General features: G+C 45.4%; 1 protein-coding gene across 1 annotated transcript in view; it reads left to right on the top strand.

Moving 5' to 3' along the window:
- msrab (methionine sulfoxide reductase Ab) overlaps positions 1–22,550 on the top strand; it is a 44,101-nt gene that overhangs the window by 5,729 nt on the left and 15,822 nt on the right. The window contains exons 2-4 of the mRNA XM_080413777.1: positions 5,353–5,421; positions 5,667–5,786; positions 10,007–10,111. Of these exons, the coding sequence (XP_080269903.1) occupies positions 5,353–5,421; positions 5,667–5,786; positions 10,007–10,111 (294 nt within the window). The remainder of the gene's footprint in view (positions 1–5,352; positions 5,422–5,666; positions 5,787–10,006; positions 10,112–22,550) is intronic.

The raw sequence follows: 22,550 nt of genomic DNA, 5'->3' as shown, positions 1-22,550 counted from the left end.
GATGACCACTGCAATGGTTCGTGATCTGCTTCAGGCCCTCTTACCTCACCCTTTCTGCTTCCTTGATAACAACTTAAGCCTTATGCTTTGTCGTAAAATGATTAACAAAAAAATGGCCGATCTACAAGCTAATAATGCGTCGCATCGTGATCCATTGTGAGCTTGTAGGTCTGCTTGCTATTTGAGAACATTTTTGAGTTTTTTCTTCTCATTTTTTTTAAATGTTTTTGCCTATGATGACACGCCCAAAATAGAGACGCCAGGCTGAAAGTGGTTAAGGCTTCTTGCTCTGTCCGCATGCCTTTCCTCTCCCCATTCGACCTTGGTGAGAGTGATCCAGTGGCAGATTGCTACATGGTAGGGGCACAGCAGTCATTATTTTGAGTCAGTGCGCCATAGACTGCCAATATCTCTTACAACCAGGATGGAAGGGTTTGGGGTCAGCTGACCGAAATCAATCTTTGTAACATGGTTCACTATAAGAGCAGTTTCATTGCAAAGATATATTGCTGGCATTATATATCGCTATAGTCTCCTGTCCCCACTGTGTTCAAGAATGTCCTAGCTTTTTTTCTTTTTACCTCTCCTTTTTTTGCCTTTCATACTGAGATCAGTTTACCTCTCAGAATGAGAGAATGCATGAGAAGGTGACAATGAAATGGAGCACAGTACAGAGACTAATGGGATTTGCTCATATTTAACAGGGGTATGGCTGGCAGGCACATTTCTCCTCATACATTTCCCTTTAAATCCACAGTTAAAGATCATCCGTGTTGACAAGGGGGATGTCTTCCCCTTTTCCCTCCCGCCAGTCGCGCTCCAGAGTAGATACTGTATTTTAGAAGGCCCAGAGAGGATGTTCCTCCATCTTGCTTGAAGGGGCTGGTGGGAGGGATGGGGTGTGTGTGTATGTGCGCTATAGTAGGTAGTCTTCTCCATAGCAACTGTTTCCGTTGCTAGGATACAGTATGTATGGAATGCATGGATGGAATGAGGGTTCTACTCTCCGGAGTCTAGACGCTCTCTGCCTCAATGAATAGATAGAAGCTACGTGCAACACAAGGACAGCTGTCATCCAACCTCTGTGTGTGTCTGTGCACGCGCGTGTGCGAGTGTGTGTGTGTGTGATGTGTGTGTGTGTGTGTGTGATGTGTGTGTGTGGAAGGGGCATGGCAGCCAGCAGCTTCAGAGCCTGCAGAATTTGTCTTCCTTTGACTTACCTATTTCTCTGTCCCCCAAATCAGACCACCTCCTACCAGCTTCTCCCCTCTCCTCCCCTCCCTTTGCCCAGTTCTTACTCCCCCTACCCTTGCTGCCGTACAGTAAAGGGTTGTTGGCACCGCTATAAAGCGCCAGCCTCTTCCTTCGCCTCGTGCCTGACACTCTGCCAACCTGTGTGAAGAGAGAAAGAGAGGGAATGGTTTTTGGAAGGTAATGAACGGCAGCCGGGAATTCAACCCTTCCGTCACCAGCTTTTGGCGCCCAGGGATGGTGCCTCTCCTCCCGCGTCTCTGAGAGAGTGGAGCCGCAGCAGCAACACTCGGACTTCTCTGGCTGAGGAAACGCAGGACCACGGGCGGAACCAGAGGGTAACAAAGACTAAATATCCTCTGAGCTGTGATAAAGACAATGCCGTCCGCCGAAGCAAAAAAGATTGATCAATTGCTGTACCCCCTTTCACCGAAGGTGACAAATCGCGAAGGCGGAATGGCAGAGCACGGGGCTTTCCGAAGGTCTTGGGTCCGGTCCAGCCCGCCTGCAAAACGACAACGGCTAAAAAAGCAACAAAAGCTGACCCAAGTACTCCGCCTGTGGTTCCCGCTGCACTGTATAGCCTACGTTGCGCTTTTCAGATATCCTCGCGAACCCCCCACCAAATAAACCCCAAAAGATTTCTTTTTCCAAGTTGGCAAAAGAAATCCCATTCACATGTTTCTTTCTCCCCCATATTGAGACGGGTTCTTCCTTTGTGAACTCAAGCCACTCACCCTCCCTACTTGGTTTTTTGTTCTTCCTTGCTTTCCTTTTGCTTGCGTAGTGAGGCAGCGTAGTGAGGGTATTCACACAGTTGTGTGTGTGTGTGTGTGTGTGTGTGTGTGTGTGTGTGTGTGTGTGTGTGTGTGTGTGTGTGTGTGTGTGTGTGTGTGTGTGTGTGTGTGTGTGTGTGTGTGTGTGTGTGTGTGTGTGTGTGTGTGTGTGTGTGTGTGTGTGTGTGTGTGTGTGTGTGTGTGTGTGTTGTGGGCGCTGGGCGCTGGGCTGGCAGGGGGTGACTGCTGGGTTAGACAATGAAAGGAGCCAGCCTGGCACTGTCTGGATTTCTGCCAGCTGCTCCATGGGAGAAATACCCACAGCAGTGGTTGGTCACTCTCTGTGTGTGTGTGAGAGAATACTTGTAAAATGAAAGATGATGAGAAATGTGAGGAAAGAGGGTGCAGAAATGAGAGCAGCTGAGAGAGAACCATGTGTCGTAGTCTTTTTCATTTTTCTTTCCTCTATTGTTTTGAGCTCATTTGCTGATTTGTTTGTTTGAGTGCTTGGGCTCTCTTTTTAGCGCCCAAAGGGATGGAGGCCTGGAAGCCAAAATAATCTCTTTCTGCCTCCCCGCTACACTCATCTGTTGCTTCTCACTGGCTATTTACTCCTTTTATTGGTTTGGCAGCCTCCTCTCCTGTCCTCTCCTCTCCTCCGCACACAAACTCAGTCCCTTGCTCATTCGCTCTCTATTTTTTTGTCCTTTTGGCAACATTGATGATTTATTTATTATTGCTTTGGGCAGAGAAGAGAGACCTAGACCAAAAGAGATGAAAAAGATTTCTGTATTTCGTAAGTCACCCCGACTAACCCTATGGGCCAATGGCACACTTACTGTAGTACAGTCCGTGCTAGAGATTTGGCTTTGATGGCACGGACACTGTGCCCGTCAACATGACCTAGGAGTGCCAAAGAGCATGCTGGGAGAAAGCCTGTACTGGCACAGCAATATAGTGTACATCGGGGACTGCCTGAGGACAGCTAGGCCTCTGTGACGTCATAGAAGACCTCACAATCTGTTAGCCATGAGAGCACAGGCAATTTTGTCTTAATATTAAAATGCCCTGAAATGGCAACACTGGGGATGATATTAGCTTATGTACCGTGGTACTTCTGTTGATGTCAATCTTCTCAAGAAACGTTACTGGTGGTACAGGTTATTGGAAAACTATGGGCTTTCCAATAACCTACACTTTTTCAGTGTATCTTCGTTTCATTGTCTTGTTTTTCTAATGTTAGGCCTCAGTCTAAGGCTGGACAATATTTTTTATCGATATTGTGATATTAGACTAGATATCTTCTGGGATTTTGGATATTGTAATATCATGACATGGTCTTTTCCTGGTTTTAATCACTTAAGCCATACTTTACGTGTTGCAACGCATTGCAATGCGTTGTAAGCTTGTAGATCAGCTATTTTTGAACATTTTTGAAAAAAGAAAATTGATATTATCATCACAATAAGATATCGTCACAATATCGATATTGAGATATTTGGTCAAATATTTATTTTGTCCATATCGCCCAGCCTACCTAAAACTGCAATAAACTGTACATAGGTAGCACTTTGCTCTTGGCCTGGGCAGCGCATGTCAATGGCAACAGAATATTACTGCAGTTTTGGCAGATTACACAAAGCCTAGCTGTTGTTTAGAGATTAGACATACACTACAATGCATTATTCCAAGTTAATGTCACACACCATGACACTAACTGATCAGAGAGGAATCACACATGGCATTCTCAGTAAACTGACATTGTTGGGGTCTGCTTAAGCCATGCATGCTGCTGTGTGTGTGTGTGTGTTTGTGCGCGCGCGCGCGTGTGTGTGTGTGTGTACGACGTGTGTGCATGCTCTGGCACTGAACCCCGTGGCCTGTTTATCCGAAGACTAATATTAGTGGTTGCAGTGCAAACCAGCCATTGCTCAGTGCAGATTTACATGCTAAGTCACCTCAGTCTTCTTAAGCGCTAATCCTCCCCTCACATCTGTGGACTACATGCACACACACACACACACACACACACACACACACACACACACACACACACACACACACACACACACACACACACACACACACACACACACACACACACACACACACACACACACACACACACACACACACACACACACACACACACACACACACACACACACACTTCTTTCTTGTTTAGACTCTTTAGAGCTCTAATTCCAACACAGCACAGTTGGCATATCAGTGCCATCCGACCCGACCCCCCCTCTGCTTTCCAACACAGGGCGTGTCGAGTTTATTTTACTTATTGGGCATTTTCTGACGTGGCACAGATTAAGGCAGCTCTGGGTCTGCTGTCGGAGTCCTTCCCACTGCTATGAGGTTCAGGCAGGAGGGTGTTCTTTTGTCAAGCTCTCTGACCTGCTTCCTGTGTGTTTTTATTGTTCTGTTTTGCAGGCACCAGATGGTGCCAAGCCTTGCACAGTGCACACATAGAGAGAGATATCAGATAATTGCCATTTGATTGTGTGTTTAATTGCGAGTGTGGAAGAGAGTGGCCACAGACTGTTAGGAGGGTGGTCAAAGCTGGCTATAATCTTCTAACTGGCTTCCAGGGTCGAGGCCTATGGCTCAGTGGTGAGAGGGTTCCAAGGGTGCCCAGCAAAATTTGTATTTTCAAAGAAGAAAATGTATGAGGGTCCCTGGCACACAATATTTTCATATGGGGGTCCACTGCCAAATACATATTAACTTGGGGGCCCTTGACATGAAAAGAAGTTTGAGATCCACTGCTCTGGCTCTGTTTCAGTTGTGTTTTTTGTTCAGACCTTTGCATAGTGTTGTATCTTCATATCGTATCATGCTAGGCGCATGTATTCTATGCTCTGGTGTACACGTCGAATCATGCCCTGGATGGGTAGAGTTTTCACTTGATAAAAAACAAGAAACTGGTTTCCCGTGGTGTACAGTGTACAATACACACCACAGGCCCACGCCTTAGCTTTGACAGGCAAAACCAGTGTAGCCCAAAAAAAAAGGAAAAACGACGTGGACTACAGAAACACGAGCGAACACGGTTGATGAGAACAGCACAATGAGGGTTGAGGCGTGTTTCCTCTCCTGCAAAATGCAGTTTCGTTTTTTTAAAATGCTTTTCTCTCCTTGTGCACTGTCAGCAATTAAAAAAACAACAGCTTTCTCTTGGGTGTGTGACATTTGTTGTGTTTGTTCTTCACAGGGCTCATGAAGTAATTTGTTTTTAGCAGGTTAAAAACAAGTTTACCTGCTGATTCAAAGGATATGAATAATAATAATTTTGCTTCCTGTGTCTCCCCTCCAGTGAAGCATGCGGTCAATGGCAACCCTATGGCAGAGCCTTTCCCAGAAGGCATGGAGACCATCATGTTTGGTGAGACCCCAGGAAGCATGCTGCTCTCCACATGTAGTTTATGGTGAATGGTGATGCTGTGTGTTGTTTTCCACAAGAAATAAATCCACAATATGTATCATGATCTGCTGTCTGCTGTCTATATACACTTGGAGATAAGATGTTTGACTTAACAATTCTACTATTGAACGTGTCCTTGACTGGTGCCTGTTATATGCGAGTGAACGTTCTTATGTGCATGTGTGTATGCGTTTCTGATTCACTAGGTATGGGCTGTTTCTGGGGAGTCGAGAAGCGTTTTTGGCAGAAATCGGGAGTCTTTTCCACCCAGGTGGGCTACGCTGGAGGTTTCACCCCCAACCCCAACTATGAAGAGGTCTGCTCAGGTACTACAACCTGGTCCGTCTGTGTGCACGTATAAATGTACTGTATGTATACCCTGTCTATTAGAGCAGCGGTTCTCAACCTTTCAGGCCACAACCCCCCAAAATAATCATATTTGAACTGGGCGGTCCCCAGTTCAAGTATGATTATTTGAACTGGTGGACTCTCCAAAATAATCATATTTGAACTGGGGACCCCCCGCCCTGACAAGCACTTGGAATTGTAGGAGTTGAGGCATTACATTTAGTTTGACTCGGGTCCACAGATAAATATTGTGAAAATAGCAGATCTACAAGCAGATGTCCTTGTTTTTCCTGTACACCAAATCTCTTCACAGAAAATAGCCAATTTACAAATCTTTAATTCTTCTAAGAATTGCGACGTGTTTTGAGCTTGAATTTTCGAAGCTTGAATATTTTTAATGTTCACATATGTTTTGTTTGCTACATGTTACATTATGTTAGCCTATTATGACATAAGAACAAAGCGGGGCTCGCAACTCACTTTTTTAATGCTCCAAAGGTTATTTATTTTTAACAAACAGCAAATAGTATACAACGTTTCGACCCTTCCGGTCTTTTTCAAGTATAAACAAGAAAACAGAAAATGCCTATTATGACATGCCTTGAAAAGGGATGCTAGTGTTCATGTCGTTAAATACATTCTACACAGTAAAGTCCTCAGTGTTCATTTAAATCTGATGGACCTGTAAGGGTCCCATTTGGTTTCGTTTCTACACTCGCCGAATGAAATGATCACTGAGGATTTTATTGTGTAGTGTCCTTGTAATTCAAGCTCTCTAATCAGGGAGCGGTCAGACCTGGAACACCATGCAGGTGATTGCAATTAACGATCTGGTTAGGATAGAAAACCAGCAGTACTCAGCTTTGGAGTTTGAGAACCTCTGCACTAGACTCCATACTGTATTGACCAATCCAGCAACCGCCTCGTCTGTTATATACTGGACCTTTCATGCCGAGATCAGTCGACCAGACAGACAGAAAAAAATGCTCATAGAAACATAAAAATTGAGAAAGAGAGTGAGAGAAACATCGGGAGACAGACACCCAGAGACGGAGGCAGTATAGCTCTTTTTCTCTCATCCTGCTGCTTTTTCACCTTCATCTGCAGTCAACTACTCAGAATGCACTGCTCCAGATGGGCTGCGTCCCCCCCTCCCCTTCCCATGACCTACTTGTAGGGATTGGGCTCTGTGCAGCGCTGTACTGCGGCGTTTCCCCAACTACGGAGGTTACTGTGTGTGAAGTATGGTAAATGACGGTGGATCGCGGACGTCAAACAGCTGGCTCCCTTCAGCGAAGGCCTGAGGTCTGCTGGCCATGCTGGTGGAGGACGGCCTTTAAACGACAGTCTTATTTCATTCCAAATAATGATTCAATGCCGTCCGTTTGTGCACCCATCTTGCTTTCTCAATGTGCTCCCCCCTCTACATACAGGCCTAATCCCATCATTCTGTTAGCTAAATGTAGAAAGGTGATACATGAAAATATTTTATTAGGGTGTGTCTCAGTCTCTTCATTCCTTCTCCGAGTTTAAGGAGTCTTTGGCTGCTAACCCGGGTGCTTCTCCATCTCGCTGGAATGCAGGCTGTATGGAGGCACTAAGTTGGCGGACCAAGAGAAAGGAGAGAGGAAGGACTCTTCTGGCTTGGCAGGCAGACTTTCTCAGTCCAACCCTCCAAGGGCTTTGTGTGTTCTCCCCCTCTCTCTTTCTCTCTCTTTCTCTCTCCCTCCATCCCAACAAGTCAGAGAATGGTGGAGAAAAAGAAGGAGATGAGAAAGACAGAGAGAATCATGAAGTGAGGGAACAAGGGCAAAACTCTGGGAGCAGAAAAAGAGAAAGTCAGAGAACAGTATGAGAGAGAGAGAGGGAGAAGGGTTGTCTGTCCATCGGCTGAGAGAGCGCGGGCATCGCTCCATTGGCTGTGACGGAGCAGAACTCTATGACAACACAAGGCCGAGGAACTGTCATCTCAACCGGGGCTGGGCAGGACTGACCGATAGACAGACAGAGGGATGTGGGCACGAGTAGACGGGCAGATGGATGGATGGACGGACAGACAGACAGAATGGGGTGAGGGCAGATGATGAGAAACTGTCAACAGAGCCTGGGGACGATAGACGGATAGACGGGCAGACAGATGGGTGAGGAAAGATAGTCAGAAGAAGTAGATGAGATGGAGAAATTGTCAAGTTTATCAACTTGGGATTGAAAGGACAGACAGGGAGACTCAGTCCAGGCCCGCTAGTCCATATGTTAGACCAGTGGTTCTCAAACATTTTCATGTCAAGGACCCCAAAATTGGAGCCACCTCAAGGACCCTTGGGAGTCTCCAAAGACCACTGTGAGAACCATTGTGTTTAGACATGTGTGGGAATATGTTTATTAACTTGAAACATATTTATATTTCACTCTAACTCCTTTTTATGTGTTCTGACCTAATATATCCCAGTTTCAAAAAAGAAATGCCCTGCATTTCTATAGCGCCTTTTTCCAAAGCACTGTACAATGTGCAGTACATTCACACATTCACAGTTTGTGGTTCAGGGTCTTGCTCAAGGACACTTAGACACAAAGCCAGGAGGAACCGGGGCTCATAGCCCAACAATGTCTGATGATTTAAAAGTGTGAGCAACCTTTGACAGTCATTACGTTTTCAAACATTTCCCAAAATATTCTAATCTTACCGAAATAGCTTCAATAGCTACAGTATTTTCTCTATTTGTCGTAAGACAAATTATATAGGGCGGGTTGAAGTAGCTGACGGCTTTCATTTTCTTTCATCATGAGGTTGGGATGCCGTCTGTAAATGAAAGTCTCCGACACAACTGACACACCCGTGTAATGTGTGTGTGTGTCAGTTGATTGATTGTATTGTGCACATGAATGAACATGGTTTATGTGAATACATGTGACCCTTCGCTTTCATGTATGTGTCGTGTGTGCGTGTGCATACATGGAAGCGTATTACATCAGACTTTGTGCTGTTTTGCATATACTGTACGTTTATCAGCTGAACACAACAGACACCACTTCTAGGTGTGTGTGTGTGTGTGTGTGTGTGTGTGTGTGTGTGTGTGTGTGTGTGTGTGTGTGTGTGTGTGTGTGTGTGTGTGTGTGTGTGTGTGAGTGAGAGAGTGAGAGAGTGAGAGAGTGAGAGAGTGAGAGAGTGAGAGAGTGAGAGAGAGAGTGAGAGAGTGAGAGAGTGAGTGAGTGAGAGAGTGTGTGTGTGTGAGAGACCTTGAGCGGGCCCCAGTCTCAGGATGCCTGCAGGCAGCTTGTTGAAGCTTTGGGGTCCTGGCAGCAGGAGCCAGGTGCCCCAAACTGTGCTTTTGGCAACTTCCTCCATGAATTGCCAGAATAAATTCTCTCCTTTGTCTCTATTTCTTTCCCTCTATCAACACTATGCAGTGCATTTAAGCTGTATGTAGGAAAACATTGTAGTAGATTTTTCATAATCAACTAAATCAGTTAGTCTGATTAACCACTTAACCCTGTATTATACACACGCGTTGTGAGCTTGTACATCGGCTATTTATGTTTTTAAATAATCGTTTTATATACCTTTCAAAAGTTTGAAATAATCGTGATATTTATTTTAACAGAAGTCATATTGTCCAGCCCTACCTGAATGTCTGCATCATTTGCAAGCACACACGCACACACGCGCACACACACACACACACACACACACACACGGCGGGTTTAATTTCCTGATTGAGTTCATAATCTCCCACTCTCCACAGCGTTATGTGTTTTGTCTATTTGTCACCATACTGGAAACCAATTCATGTTTTTCTGTTTGAAAAGTTTAGCTTTTCAGTTTTCTTTTGAAGATTTACACAAAATGGGGCCGCCATGGTTAATGTGGTTAATGACTTTGAGCTGTCAGTTCTTTTGCCTGCTACTCTGCAACATTTATGGTGAAAACATGAAGAAGAGGAGTAGAGAGAGTGAGAGCAAGAAACCGCGATGACATCAAGTGCTGTTGAAATATTCAAAGAGAAACTTAAAATGCACATGATTTCAACTTGATTAAAGGAAGTGTGTGTGTGTGTGTGTGTGTGTGTGTGTGTGTGTGTGTGTGTGTGTGTGTGTGTGTGTGTGTGTGTGTGTGTGTGTGTGTGTGTGTGTGTGTGTGTGTGTGTGTGTGTGTGTGTGTGTGTGTGTGTGTGTGTGTGTGTGTGTGTGTCTCTTGTAGGTCTCACAGGTCACGCTGAAGTGGTGAGGGTGGTCTTTTCTCCTGAAGAAATCAACCTTGAGGAGCTGCTTAAGGTCTTCTGGGAGAGCCACGACCCTACACAAGGTACAGTAGCAATGCACACGTGTACACACACACATTGTGTATGTACGCATGCACACACACATACATACATACATACATACGCTCAAACAAAACCCGTCCCGAGGGACACATGGTGTATTAGAGCAGAAGGATGATGCTCAGAGTCAGACGTGTGTCTGAATGTCCGTGTGTGTGTGTGTGTGTGTGTGTAGGTAGGTGTGTGTGGTGTGAGCTAGAGGTCTCATGGGTGTAAGCCATTGCCAGACAGTGGTAATGTGTCTGAGATCCAACCATCCATGGAGAGACGCACCAGCCCGCTGTGTGTTCAGGCTCCAAAGCTGAGAGTAACCCTGTATGTGCTTGAACGTGTGCACCATGACACATGTTTCGGTGTATGTATGGTCAACCAGTGGCGGCATCTATTCTGTAAAATATGTTCATTTAACTCTGGGAGTGTGCACCTTGTGTAGCTGACAACGCAGAAATCCACTGCTCTGTGACTGTTCAAATAGTGTCAGGTGTTGTCAATGAAGCTAAAGCTATTCTCACACATGTTACAAAGTACATATTTCCCACACATCTCTGTGAGTGAGTGAGTGAGTGACTCCTTCGCGTATCTGGAAAACCATCCAACCAATCGCCTTCATATTTGGTGTGTGCTGAAAATGGCAAAATGACAGGCACGTTGGTACTGCACTGTCTACACTACACATCTACACAACACCAACACAACTACACAACACAACAAAACATTAACACAACTACACAACACCAACACAGCATCAGCATTCCACACAGAACAAATATTTTAAGGTTTCTTGTGTTCCACCCCCAACACAATGTTCCTAAACCGGTTACAATAAAAAATAAAAAAAACGTACTGTTCTTTTTCACATTCTAATCTATTATAGTTTAGTTTTTTCCACGGTAGGTTAGCTGAGCACAACATTTGAATGCTTTTTTTTTTCAGCAGCACCTGCTTCACAGTCATACACACATTCACACCTGGGAGCTGCCCAGTACCACAGGCTTATACGGAGCAGCTCCACTGGAGCAGTTAATGTATGCAATATGCTCAAAAACACGTGACTGTTTATGTGCCGCTGTTAATGCTAGTAATGCAATTTACATCAGATGGGCTAAAAATAAATGGCAGGTGTTTGGTTTTCTTCATATTTTTTGCCCATTTGAAAATCTTTTACGTTCAAATCGAACAGGATAGCTTTCCTTTTTTATTCTTTGACAGTATCTGGTAGTTATTATAGATTACCCTAATGTGTGGACTCGTGGGATCTTGCGAAAGTAGGATAAAAGATACAAAAGAAAACCATGCAAAACCCAATAACCTACTATTTGACCCAGTTCTGATTGGAACCGGTGGTGTATGGATGTACCATAACATACCAGTCAGTCACAGAGAAATCTCTCTTGTCAAGGTAAGATTTCAGTTTCTAAAGTTGCAGGCGTGGCAGATTTTCCCTCCATTGCTTGCCTTTTGACCTTACTGTATGTAAAAGACAACAACATGAAATAAAACCCTATACTGCATTAACAGACCAAGCCTAATTCAAACTTACCAATAACAAAGCGCTAGGTGTCATATTACTCAGTGTGCGCGCACACACACACACACACACACACACACACACACACACACACACACACACACACACACACACACACACACACACACACACACACACACACACACACACACACACACACACACACACATATATATATACCCGGGAAACATATCCCTATATGACCCTTTTTATAACATTAACAGTAGTGAGCTCAATTTACCTTTATTCATCCATGAATTGGTGTAGGATAGTGGTGACTGGATATGGCTGCAGCTTCACATTGGTCTCCCTGCATTAAGGTCCGGCTGCGGCCTGTAGCACCTGTCCTCCAGCTGGAGCGCCCATTGATATGACGAAGGCACATGAAACATGATGTACATCTAAAGATATGTGTGGGAGTTTGTGCGGCAATTATTATTATTTAAATATTATAAAATTACGTTACTTCAAATTAACGTTTCTGTTTGGAACAATTAAATAATGTTTCGGTTTTCTTTTCTGCTCCTTGTAAAATATAATTTGTTTCCGTTTTTTTTGGCTTCTGTTCCTCCAACCGGTTTTGAGCCCTGGAAGTGCTCACTCACCCAGAACAGAGAGGGTGGTGCGGGTGGGGGGGGGGGGGCATGATGAACTGCACAGAGACACACAGGGGAGGAGGGTGAGTTGGATCAAAGATTCATAGGCCCGACCTCCAGCCTTCAAACAGGCTCACACACACACACACAAACACACACACACACACACACACACACCCCCACACACACACTCCACAGAGTCACCGACATTGCCCCCTCCACGTCAGCGGCGTTACATCAATGTTGCTCGCTCTCTCGTATATCTGCGATACTCCGTCTCTCGTGCGCTCGCTGGTGTGTGACCTAAATATAAATGTCACCCATGTTAGTGCTTGTACTGCCACTACTGCTACCCAGCAATACACTCATGCAACCCCACCCCACCCGTCTTCTGCGCTCAAGCATTTGACGGCCTACACAGTAAAATCCGCAGTGTTAATTTATTCATTCGGGTTAGTTTAGGGAATAACTTGGGAACATGCCACAGTAACATTTCGCTGCCTGTACCTGTATGAGTGAGTGACAAACAAAACCCTCTTGATTCTTGGTTAATTTGTTAACTCAAAAGGTGTAAGGGTTTGTACACTCTCAGAGTGAAATCAATACAATGCTGCAATCTCCATCACCATTTTTTGTTTCACCTCCCCATGTTTTCACGCCATTGTTTGGAGGTGGCTTCAGGAAGAGGGAGGCACAGGTGTAGGAGGCCACAGTCAAGGACTGAGCCCCCCCCCCCCCCCCCCAAACAACCCACCCCCCCCGCCCTTGAACCACGTCGTTCCAATCCCAATCAGCTTCTCCCGTTCACTGTGGGCAAGGGCACAGACTCTCGTTACCATGCGGTGAAGGCATAGGCGGACCTCCGGTCCGCGTGCCGCAGGGTGAAGGCATCGAGGCCGAAAGAGTAGTCATGCATTTCCCCTGACTCACCGCCTCGTCTCCTCCCATGTTTTATTAATAGCGTGCAGCTTATTGTCCGTGCTCTCCTGTAGTTGTCAGGTGCTTTTTTCTTCTTCCTTTTTCGGTATACGCAGAAACAGGCCACCCGCGTTCCAAAATGAATGAATGTACGATGTTGTTTTTCTGGTTGTGTCGTTATTAAGACTTAAATGTGAATCCTCGCCACTTCTCTTCTCGTCTTCAACGCGGACTTCGGGTTCACGCGCAGGCAGAAATTCCTCTGATTTGACAAATGTGGCGTAGAGTGGTGGAAACGGGCCCGCTGGCTGTGCCTTCACGCGTGCTTAAGCTGCAATTTATTCTGTCCACCTAGGAGCCAAGGCGTAAAAGAGAATGGAGAAATTAAGGAGATTCACTCTGATTTTTTTTTTTTTTTACTGCACAGATTCAGCTTCGCATGAGAGCTCAGCATATATGGAGGTGTGCCCAGACACATTGTGTATTCACTTCCTCTCCGTGCATGCACGTACACACAGAGATAGTTTGTACATTATGTTTGAGTGCTCGCTGAAACATTACGTACAGAATGATGCATATTCATTCAAATACGCAATTCCTTCAGTTCTATGTGTGTGTGGTGTGTGTGTGTGTGTGTGTGTGCGCGTGCGTGCTCGTGTGATTTGAAATCCGTGCATCTCTGCTTTGCCTTAGTTCAAAAGGGTTTAGTCCCGACAACGTGATGTCGGGCTGCGTCAGCTCCACCAATCCCAGCCTGGATAGCAACATTAGCAACCAATCAGAAACTCCCAGCAGCCTCTGCCTTGTGCCCTCTTTCCATATTCAGCAACACTAGTCTCAATCTGCTGGCTTCCCTAGGATGTTGCATAAAGACCCCCCCCCCCCCCACACACACACACACACACACACACACACTCATACACACACACACACTCTCAACATGCACACAAATGATATGTTTCTGTTCTGCCTACGCCACAATGGCGCTTCGATACCGTACCGTCACGTGTGAGACTTAGTGACAACATCATGGCACCATCAACGCCTCACAAAAGTTCTGTCTCGTCGTGTTTGGGAAGTTGGAAACAGAAACTTGAGAGTTGCATTCGCTTAATCACTCGGCACACGCCACAGCTCGCCTGGCTCCCTGGTAACGCGGGTTGATCCGCACACATTCGCATACACACAAACACGCTTGTGCACAAATGTTCAATATGCATATACCCGTGGATGGGGAGATTCAAGCCTGTTCGCAGTTCGCACACGCATAGGCACAGAACGACGTTGCACATACCTGGCATGCACACGTAATTGTGCCCACAGTAGTGTATCGGTAGGTTGGTTGGATACTTCCTCATTTAAGAGGCCCTGAGCTCACCCCCACCCCCACCCCCATCTCACTCCTCAAGTATCCAGCCTCCACCATCCTCCATCACATCATTCCCTCTGCTGTCCCCCTATCCTATACCCCACAACCCCCCACTCTGTCCCCCTTAGTTCCTTTTCCCAGTGGACCCCCAGGCTGTCTCTCTCTCTCTCCCCCCCTCCCGTCTGTCTGGAGGGATAAGAGCATCTTATCGGCCTCCTTCCGTACCTCACCAACCCCTCCGCACATTCACCTCTCCTCGCCGCCTTCCTCCCATCCTCCCTAATCTCCCCCCCTTCGTCACTTCTCTCACACAGACCGTATGCCCACCTCCTCACTTGTCACCCCGCTCTTTTTTTTTTTCTTCCTCTGTCTGACTGTTCCGTCTCCATCTCCCTGGCGCTCTCCTGTGCTCTCGGTTTCTTGTCGCTGTCATTCCGGCCATCACTCCATCCCATTCCCCCCTCGTTCGGTTCTCTGTTCGCCCCCCTATTTCTTTCCCTTTCACCCCTGTTTCACCCTCATACCCTTTTTGCGGGGGAGCGAGAGAGAGAGTATTGTGAGAGCGTGCGAGAGAGGGAGAGAGAGAGAGAGAGAGAGAGATGGAGAGAGTCGGAGAGGCCCAGAGCCTGTCAGCACATCCGCAGAGCAACTCTGTGAGTCGACCGCTCCCCCAGGCCATCCCCTCGTCTCACGCACACGTGCGCCCACACTCGCTCGCGCACACACACACACACACACACACACACACACACACACACACACACACACACACACACACACACACACACACACACACACACACACACACACACACACACACACACACACACACACACTCACATGCATTCACTCCTCTTTTATCTCTTAGTCATTCTCCCCTCTCCTCTCCTCTCCTCATCCTCCCTTCCCCCTCTCTCCTTTTCCCCCACACCCCCCTCCTCCTCCATCCCCCTCCTTGCCAGCCCTTCATCTTAACAACCTAGGTTTCCCCCCCTTCGTCTTTGTTTCCTCCTCTCCTCTCCTCTCCTCTCCTCTCCTCTCCTCTCCTCTCCTCTCCTCTCCTCTCCTCTCCTCTCCTCTCCTCTCCTCTCTTTTCCTCTCCTCTCCTCTCCTCTATTTTTTGAGGCCATGCAGTATTTATGGCGTAGGTTGCTGATGCTGCGTCAGTGAACAGGCATCAAGAGGCGTACGCCGGCACGTGCGCGCGCAAAGGCAAGCGCACACCTAAAATGGCCGACAGGGTCTGTCCTCGGTTGATAACACGTGTGCACACGTAGCGTGCACACGCGTGCTTGCCATTATAGGCTGACTGTGGCTGAATTGACAAAGCAACAGCAATGTTGGATAGATTTTAATTTTTTAAGCCATAAGCTACATATACAAGCCTAATTGCATACTTCTATACGTGCAGATACAAACATCAGCATATGTCTTATGATACAGCCATATGTTGCGCTGTTTGGTGATATGGGGACAGTGGAACATCTTCAACCTTTTTTTAATTAATTTGCATATATTGCACAATGTATGCTTTATTGCATAATAATAGTTGCTAAATCATTCCCCCTTCATATTCTGTACACTCCCCATTGCTGCTAAAAGGTTCTTACTGTACTTTTACTTGTCTTCTGTAATTTTTATTTTGTGTCTCACATGCAGTATTATGATCTTGTTGTTATTGTTAGCACAGAGCATAACACACCAACGTGTCACTGCTTGTTCTTGTACGAGTGAGTGACAGATAAACCCTCTTAAAATACTATGTACGTACAGAACACAAAATGAGTCTGACATAACATCTTTTTCATTCAGAATATGGTGATATGTCAAAACAGCAATTCATGTCGGGCTTGAGATACCTTGTATCTCTGTGTTTCACCTTTTTGTTTCTTCGTAAATTAATACCCTAGTCGTACAACAGTGTAGTCCAAAAGTGTCGCCCCAAAAGTGACTAAAATAACCGATCTACAAGCTCTCAATGTGTCGCATTGTGACACATTCGGAACTTGTAGATCTGCTTTTATAAAATGTTTTAAGTGAAAGTGGTTAAGTATGGTTTCTCAAATATTTAACCATTGGAAAGTATATATAAGAGCATGTGACTAAATAATAACTACATTGGATCTATTGCAACACAGGTTCTTTTTTTCCATTTTCTGAAAAGCAACACAGGTTCTTTTTTTCCATTTTCTGAAAAGTAACGGTTTTTGAAATACAAGGTTTCTAACTGACAACAACGAATTCAATTGTATTTGGTGCAGGCACATACAAAGCAAAAAAAGAGACATAGTTTGTTTCGTCTTCATCTGATAGGTCGTGCTAGTGGCCGTCTCGTCTCTTGACAACTGAACAAATGAACATGAATATTCCTTCATATAATATCATCAGCCCAGCTGGCTTCAGGCACACGCCAATTCCCTCTTGGGGTACCCCCTATGTCCCCCCCCCCCCCCCAGTGTCACCACATCCCTCATTTTAGGGGCACCCCTCCTATCTAAAGGCGACCCCCTTAGGAGGTGACCTTGACCCTTCACCTTTGGACCCCTGCACCCCATCACCCTTCCTCCCAGCCCCTTTTTTTTCGTGCTCTTCGGTTGGCTGAGAATGGCATGCCCATTACCAGGTGTCACTTATTACACCCTCACACACGCTGACAGCTCTAATTTATGGAGATTGTGTGGCGCGTGGCGTGTGGCGCGTGTGTGCATGCCGGGTGGGGGTGGATTTCTGTGTGTCTGCGCATACACGTTGAATGATCTTAGCCACTTTCACCCTGGCGTCCGTACTTTTGGCCGTGTCATTAGGCAACCATTTTTCACAGCTTTGCTAAATGTTCACACATTTTGTCCAAAATAGCAAAAGTGGCAGATCTACAAGCGCGTCACAAGTTCACAACGCGCCGTTGTGAATTTGTACACTACAGTAGATAGGCTATTTTTGTTATTTTCGCTAATTTTGGGTGACACCGGCATACGACTACGTATTAAACAGGGCTCATGGTTACGTTTTTGTGCGTCTTTGTGCATGCATTTGGGAGAGACGATTTGCATGCATTGGCCTAAATCTTCACGCTTTTGTGTATTTGTTGTGCTCTGCATGTGTTATGTGTTGTATGTCCATGAGCACATGCATGCATTGTGGAGAGATGGATGTGGGGAAAGAGGAAGGATTATATAGGGCAAAAGAAGTAGAAGGGAAGAGAAAGCAAAGTGAGGGAACGAGGCAAAGAGAGAAGAAGAGAGTCAAATGGATTATACTATAGCAGGGTTAGGCCCCAACCTGAGCTGGGTTGATTAGAGACAGAGACCCCAGACTCGACAGTTTGAATAATAATGTCTGTCTGATGGAACACACACACACACACACACACACACACACACACACACACACACACACACACACACACACACACACACACACGACACACACTCAAACAGAGGCAGGCTAAACATCCACAGCTCTTTCAGGGTGTCGAAGTTGTCATTTGAATGCTGGGGAATTGAGTTGACATCACAATTGGCTGCCAATTTTATTCCTAAAGGACATATTTTGAAGAATCTGATACCGTCTGCATGGTTATTGCTTAAAAGTTGTCTGCCCGTAAATTGAACTCACCACAGAATACTACTGAGGTTATTTAATGTTCCATTGTGAGACAGTTTTTTAGTGACCATTGCAGAGGATGTGACCTTTTTTATATATTTTTTAATTATTTGAGCAACAGCCAGTAGAGGATACTTATATTAGGGGCAACATCGCCTCATAAATCAGTTCTATTTAGGAAGGACACATATAGCGTAATCGCTCTTGTAATTAAATTGTCTTACCTCAGAGCGGCGGGTTTGCTGAGCAAGGTGGCGGCGTAACTGTTATAAATGTTAGCCATTTTCTTAATGATTACGTCACTGACAGGAGGCGCTGACCGGAGCAATATCTTGAGTTGACAAACCAGAGAATGTCGACCACAATGTCACACTGCTGCTGCTGCTGCTGCTGCTGCTGCAGCAGCGCTGGGCTGCCTACACGCTCTGCACATGCAAACCTACACACTTAACACATGCATATACATTTTTACATTACTTATAGAAGTGTGCACAAGCACATACACCAAGTGTGAGCATCTGAGAGCAAATTGGGCCACTCCCTCTCTCTGTGTGTGTGTGTGTGTGTGTGTGTGTGTGTGTGTGTGTGTGTGTGTGTGTGTGTGTGTGTATTTACATTTATAGTATATATTTAGTTGGACCCGCGTAGGTGTGTGTGTATATCTGTGCGTATGTGTGTCCAGTGAGGTTGATCCCAGCTCCCTGCTCTGCCTGTTTCCAGCGCGTCAGGAGCAGCTTACATAAGAACAGGGCAAAAATAGCAGCTGAGAGAGGGGAGTGGAGGAGAGGACTGTGCTGGCACGCACACAGTTGTAACGGGACCGCGGGGCACGCTACAACCCTCAGTATAAACACACACACACACAGAGGAAAGACCGATTACAGCTGTACTTGCTTGATCATGGTTAGTGTTTTTTTGTGTGTGTCTTTTAACACTCTCCCTGCACTGCTTCAGAGTAGACAAAATAATAGAAAATAATGGAGATAGCTGATGTAACTGCGCAGTGAAATCCTCAGGCCTGGGAGTGCACAACGGTTATCAAATGGTCTATTTGTATCCTCTCTGTGTTATATGGATAAATTAACACACAGGATTTTCCTGTGTATATCAGGATAACAAAAAAATATATACTGCATATACACGTGGATATACCAATAGCAATCACTTCTTTGCGAGGTAGCAGGAATTGGGCACCATCTCTCTCTCTCTCTCTCTCTCTCTCTCTCTCTCTCTCTCTGTGTCTCTCTCTCTCTCTCTCTCTCTCTCTCTCTCTGTGTCTCTCTCTCTGTCTCTCTCTATGTCTCTGTCACCCTTTGTCTCTGTCTCTCTCTCTGTCTTGACTTTGAAGCAGTGTAGTACTGCGGTGAGTGCTGGTGCGTGTCTCTCCTGACAGGACAGCGGACAGGGGAAATACAAAATGCATGAAAGACAGTCGAAGGAGAAATTTGTCAGTATTCAGTGTGTTCTCATTTGTTTTAGAGGATTATATGGGTGCAGAAATAGCACCAGTATAAACACGAATGTATCTGATTAATTATTACATTATTTTGTTGCACTCAATGTAATTTTCCCCGAATTAGAATGTCTGCTAAATGTGAATTGCCAAAGTGTAAGCAGAGCAAACCACCAAATGCAATAACTCAAAATTCACATTTACCGCTAATCAAAACCATGTGAAAGTCAAACTTCATGCAAATGTATAGCTATACTATAGAATTATAAAAATATATAGAAATGTATAATTGATGCTGATGACACTGGGCTTGATTGTGGAAGGCTTTGGTACTTCTTTCTTGGCGATGTAATAATTGCTTTTATATAATTAACATATCTTTCGTGTCCTTTAAATTCAGTAAAATTAAATTTTTATGGCAAGTGTAATTATTTAGTCTGATATATAGGACAGTTTAGAGAAAAAGCAAAAAAAAAACGAAAGCAAGGATAGGGAGGAGGTGCGGACGAGCCGGGAATCAAACCCAGGGGCATTGCAGTGACGTGGCTGGCCCAGCCCAGTTTCATATAGTATACCGTTAACCACTTAACCCATTAAGACCTGACCTGATTCTACAAATGCCTCTTAAACCAGTAGTTCTCAAACTTTCAAGAATGTTCAAAAATAGCAGATGTACAAGCTCACTGCACGGCACGAAGCGAGGCGCTGTGAGCTTGTATATTTGCTATTTTTTTAACAGCCAACGCTAAAATCTAAAATGACACATCTATGCTTTCCCGGTTTTAATAGGTTAAAACCTTATACTTGGTTGACCAGGGTCCCCCCAGGGGTCTATCGTTGGCCCACTTCTGTTTTTTTCCATCTACACCAAATCTCATCACCGGAAATAGCCGATCTACCAACAAATGAACCCTAGCGTTCATGTGGTTAAAATGCAAATGAGAGGGTTGAGGTTTTAACCACTTAAACGCCATACGTTGTTGGAGTGGAGCGTCGAGAGCTTGTCGATCTGCTATTTTCTGCGAATGTTTTTTTTCCCAGAATACGGATGCCAGGGTTTAAGTGGTCAAAGGAGGGACACAGTCCACCAAGAGGTGGATAGGTGAGGCTAATCTCGCACACTTACACTTGTTAAAGGATGAAGGATCGTTGTGTAAAGAAGCCGACAGAGACTTAAGCCGGGGTCAGGCCACAGCGTCAGGAGAGGTGGGCGGGGCATAAAGAGTCACGCGTGTAAAGCGTACCGTGGTACAGTCCCCCCCCCCACACCACCCCACCCCACCTCCCTCCCTCCCTCCTCCAGTCTTTTCATAGAAGCCGCCATCCCTTTTAATCTGATTACCTCCTTAACGGTTTCATCCCCTTTTTTTGCCTGCTGCAACTGAATAAACCACGCAGAGATCTGGCTGCGGCGCAGGGCCTCCAGCCTGAGTTGTACTTGGTTATGCACCGTGTAGCACGGTGGTTCTCAAAGTGGGGTCCAGGGATCCCAGGCGTCCTTGAGGGGGCTCCAGGGAGTCCCCAGCAAAATGAGGAACAGTTTAAACACTTAAGCCCTATTTTTCTTTTCTTTAAAGATCTATAAGTTCACAACGCATCACGATGCAACTTTTAGTTCTGCAATTAAAAAAAAATCTTCTCTTATAGGGGTCTGCAAAATAATTATACATTATACTTTAATATTGTTGTTATGGTTGCTTATATCTAACCTTTATATTTGACCATCACTTATAATACTTATATAATACCTTATGATATTTGGTAGCTTGTAAGAGCCTAGATGTCTCCACTAGGCCTTGATGGCTATTGTTTATGTTACAGCCTTGTTAATCCTGTTATGGTTCAGCTTGTCCTTCAAGCAGCTACAGTATAACTATGATCTGATCCCTGTGCTCTTGGCAGAACTACCTTACCACTGACCTGAGTGTTAATGTATTTCTCCCCATGATATCATGTACATTAAAGCATAACCATCACCACCTAGAATATTGTCTCGACTCCTATTGCCTCATCAATTGCTGATTGATCCAGAATGGCACCCTGGCACTAAATCTTTTCAAATGGGGGCCGTGGCCAAATATATATCAATTGACAAGAAATGTTTTCAGAACCACTGATTGCCAGAGTGCACCAAAAATGGCTGACGCTGACGTGCATCCAAATACTGTACAAATCAGGCGTCCCCCCACTCGAAGACTAGGCCATAGATATGTATGTACAGTACGTACGCACACACGTGCGTGTACAAAGCCATGTACTTGCGCGTGTGTCGAAAGAGAGGAAAAAAGGGTGAGGCAAGAGAATTTCTGAGAAAATGAAGAGGTGTGAATAAGAAAAAGAAACAACAATCTGAGCAAGTGCAATAGAACGATGGAAACGATGGAAGAGATGTGTGTGTGTGTGTGTGTGTGTAAACGCCGGAAGAGATTTTTACACAGTTGCCGGAAATCTCAGAGGGTTTGAACACAACTACCAAAAAAGAGAAAGTGTGTGTGTTTATTACAGTGTGGGTGTGTTTGTCAGTTGGAAAGAGTAGCTATTTCCCTGGAGAGGTAAGATCCCCCCCCCCCTCCATACACACACACACACACACACACACACACACACACACACACACACACACACACACACACACACACACACACACAGTTTGGCTGGTTGATTTTTGGCTTTCACTTTGGTTGGTACTTTTTCTATTTTGGGGAAGGGATGTGCAATTAATTAATATTTTTGGCTCTGTGGGCGTAACGGGTCGCAGTGCACGTACGTGCACACACACACATATATATATATATATGTGTGCGCATGTGACCCTTGGCCCCTCCCCTTCCTCTGCACCCCCCATTAGCCTCTCTGCTTTCAGAGGCAAGGCTCTCATGCATAATGCAGAGATAACAGGGGAGGCTCTCATTAATAATTACTGCCGCCTTTGATGGATGGAGAAAATACGAAGGGG

The sequence above is a fragment of the Gymnoscopelus braueri genome (genome assembly GCF_963280865.1).
Source record: "Gymnoscopelus braueri genome assembly, chromosome: 19".
NCBI classification, from domain to species: Eukaryota; Metazoa; Chordata; class Actinopteri; order Myctophiformes; family Myctophidae; genus Gymnoscopelus; species Gymnoscopelus braueri.
This window is presented reverse-complemented; position numbering and strand designations above follow the sequence as displayed.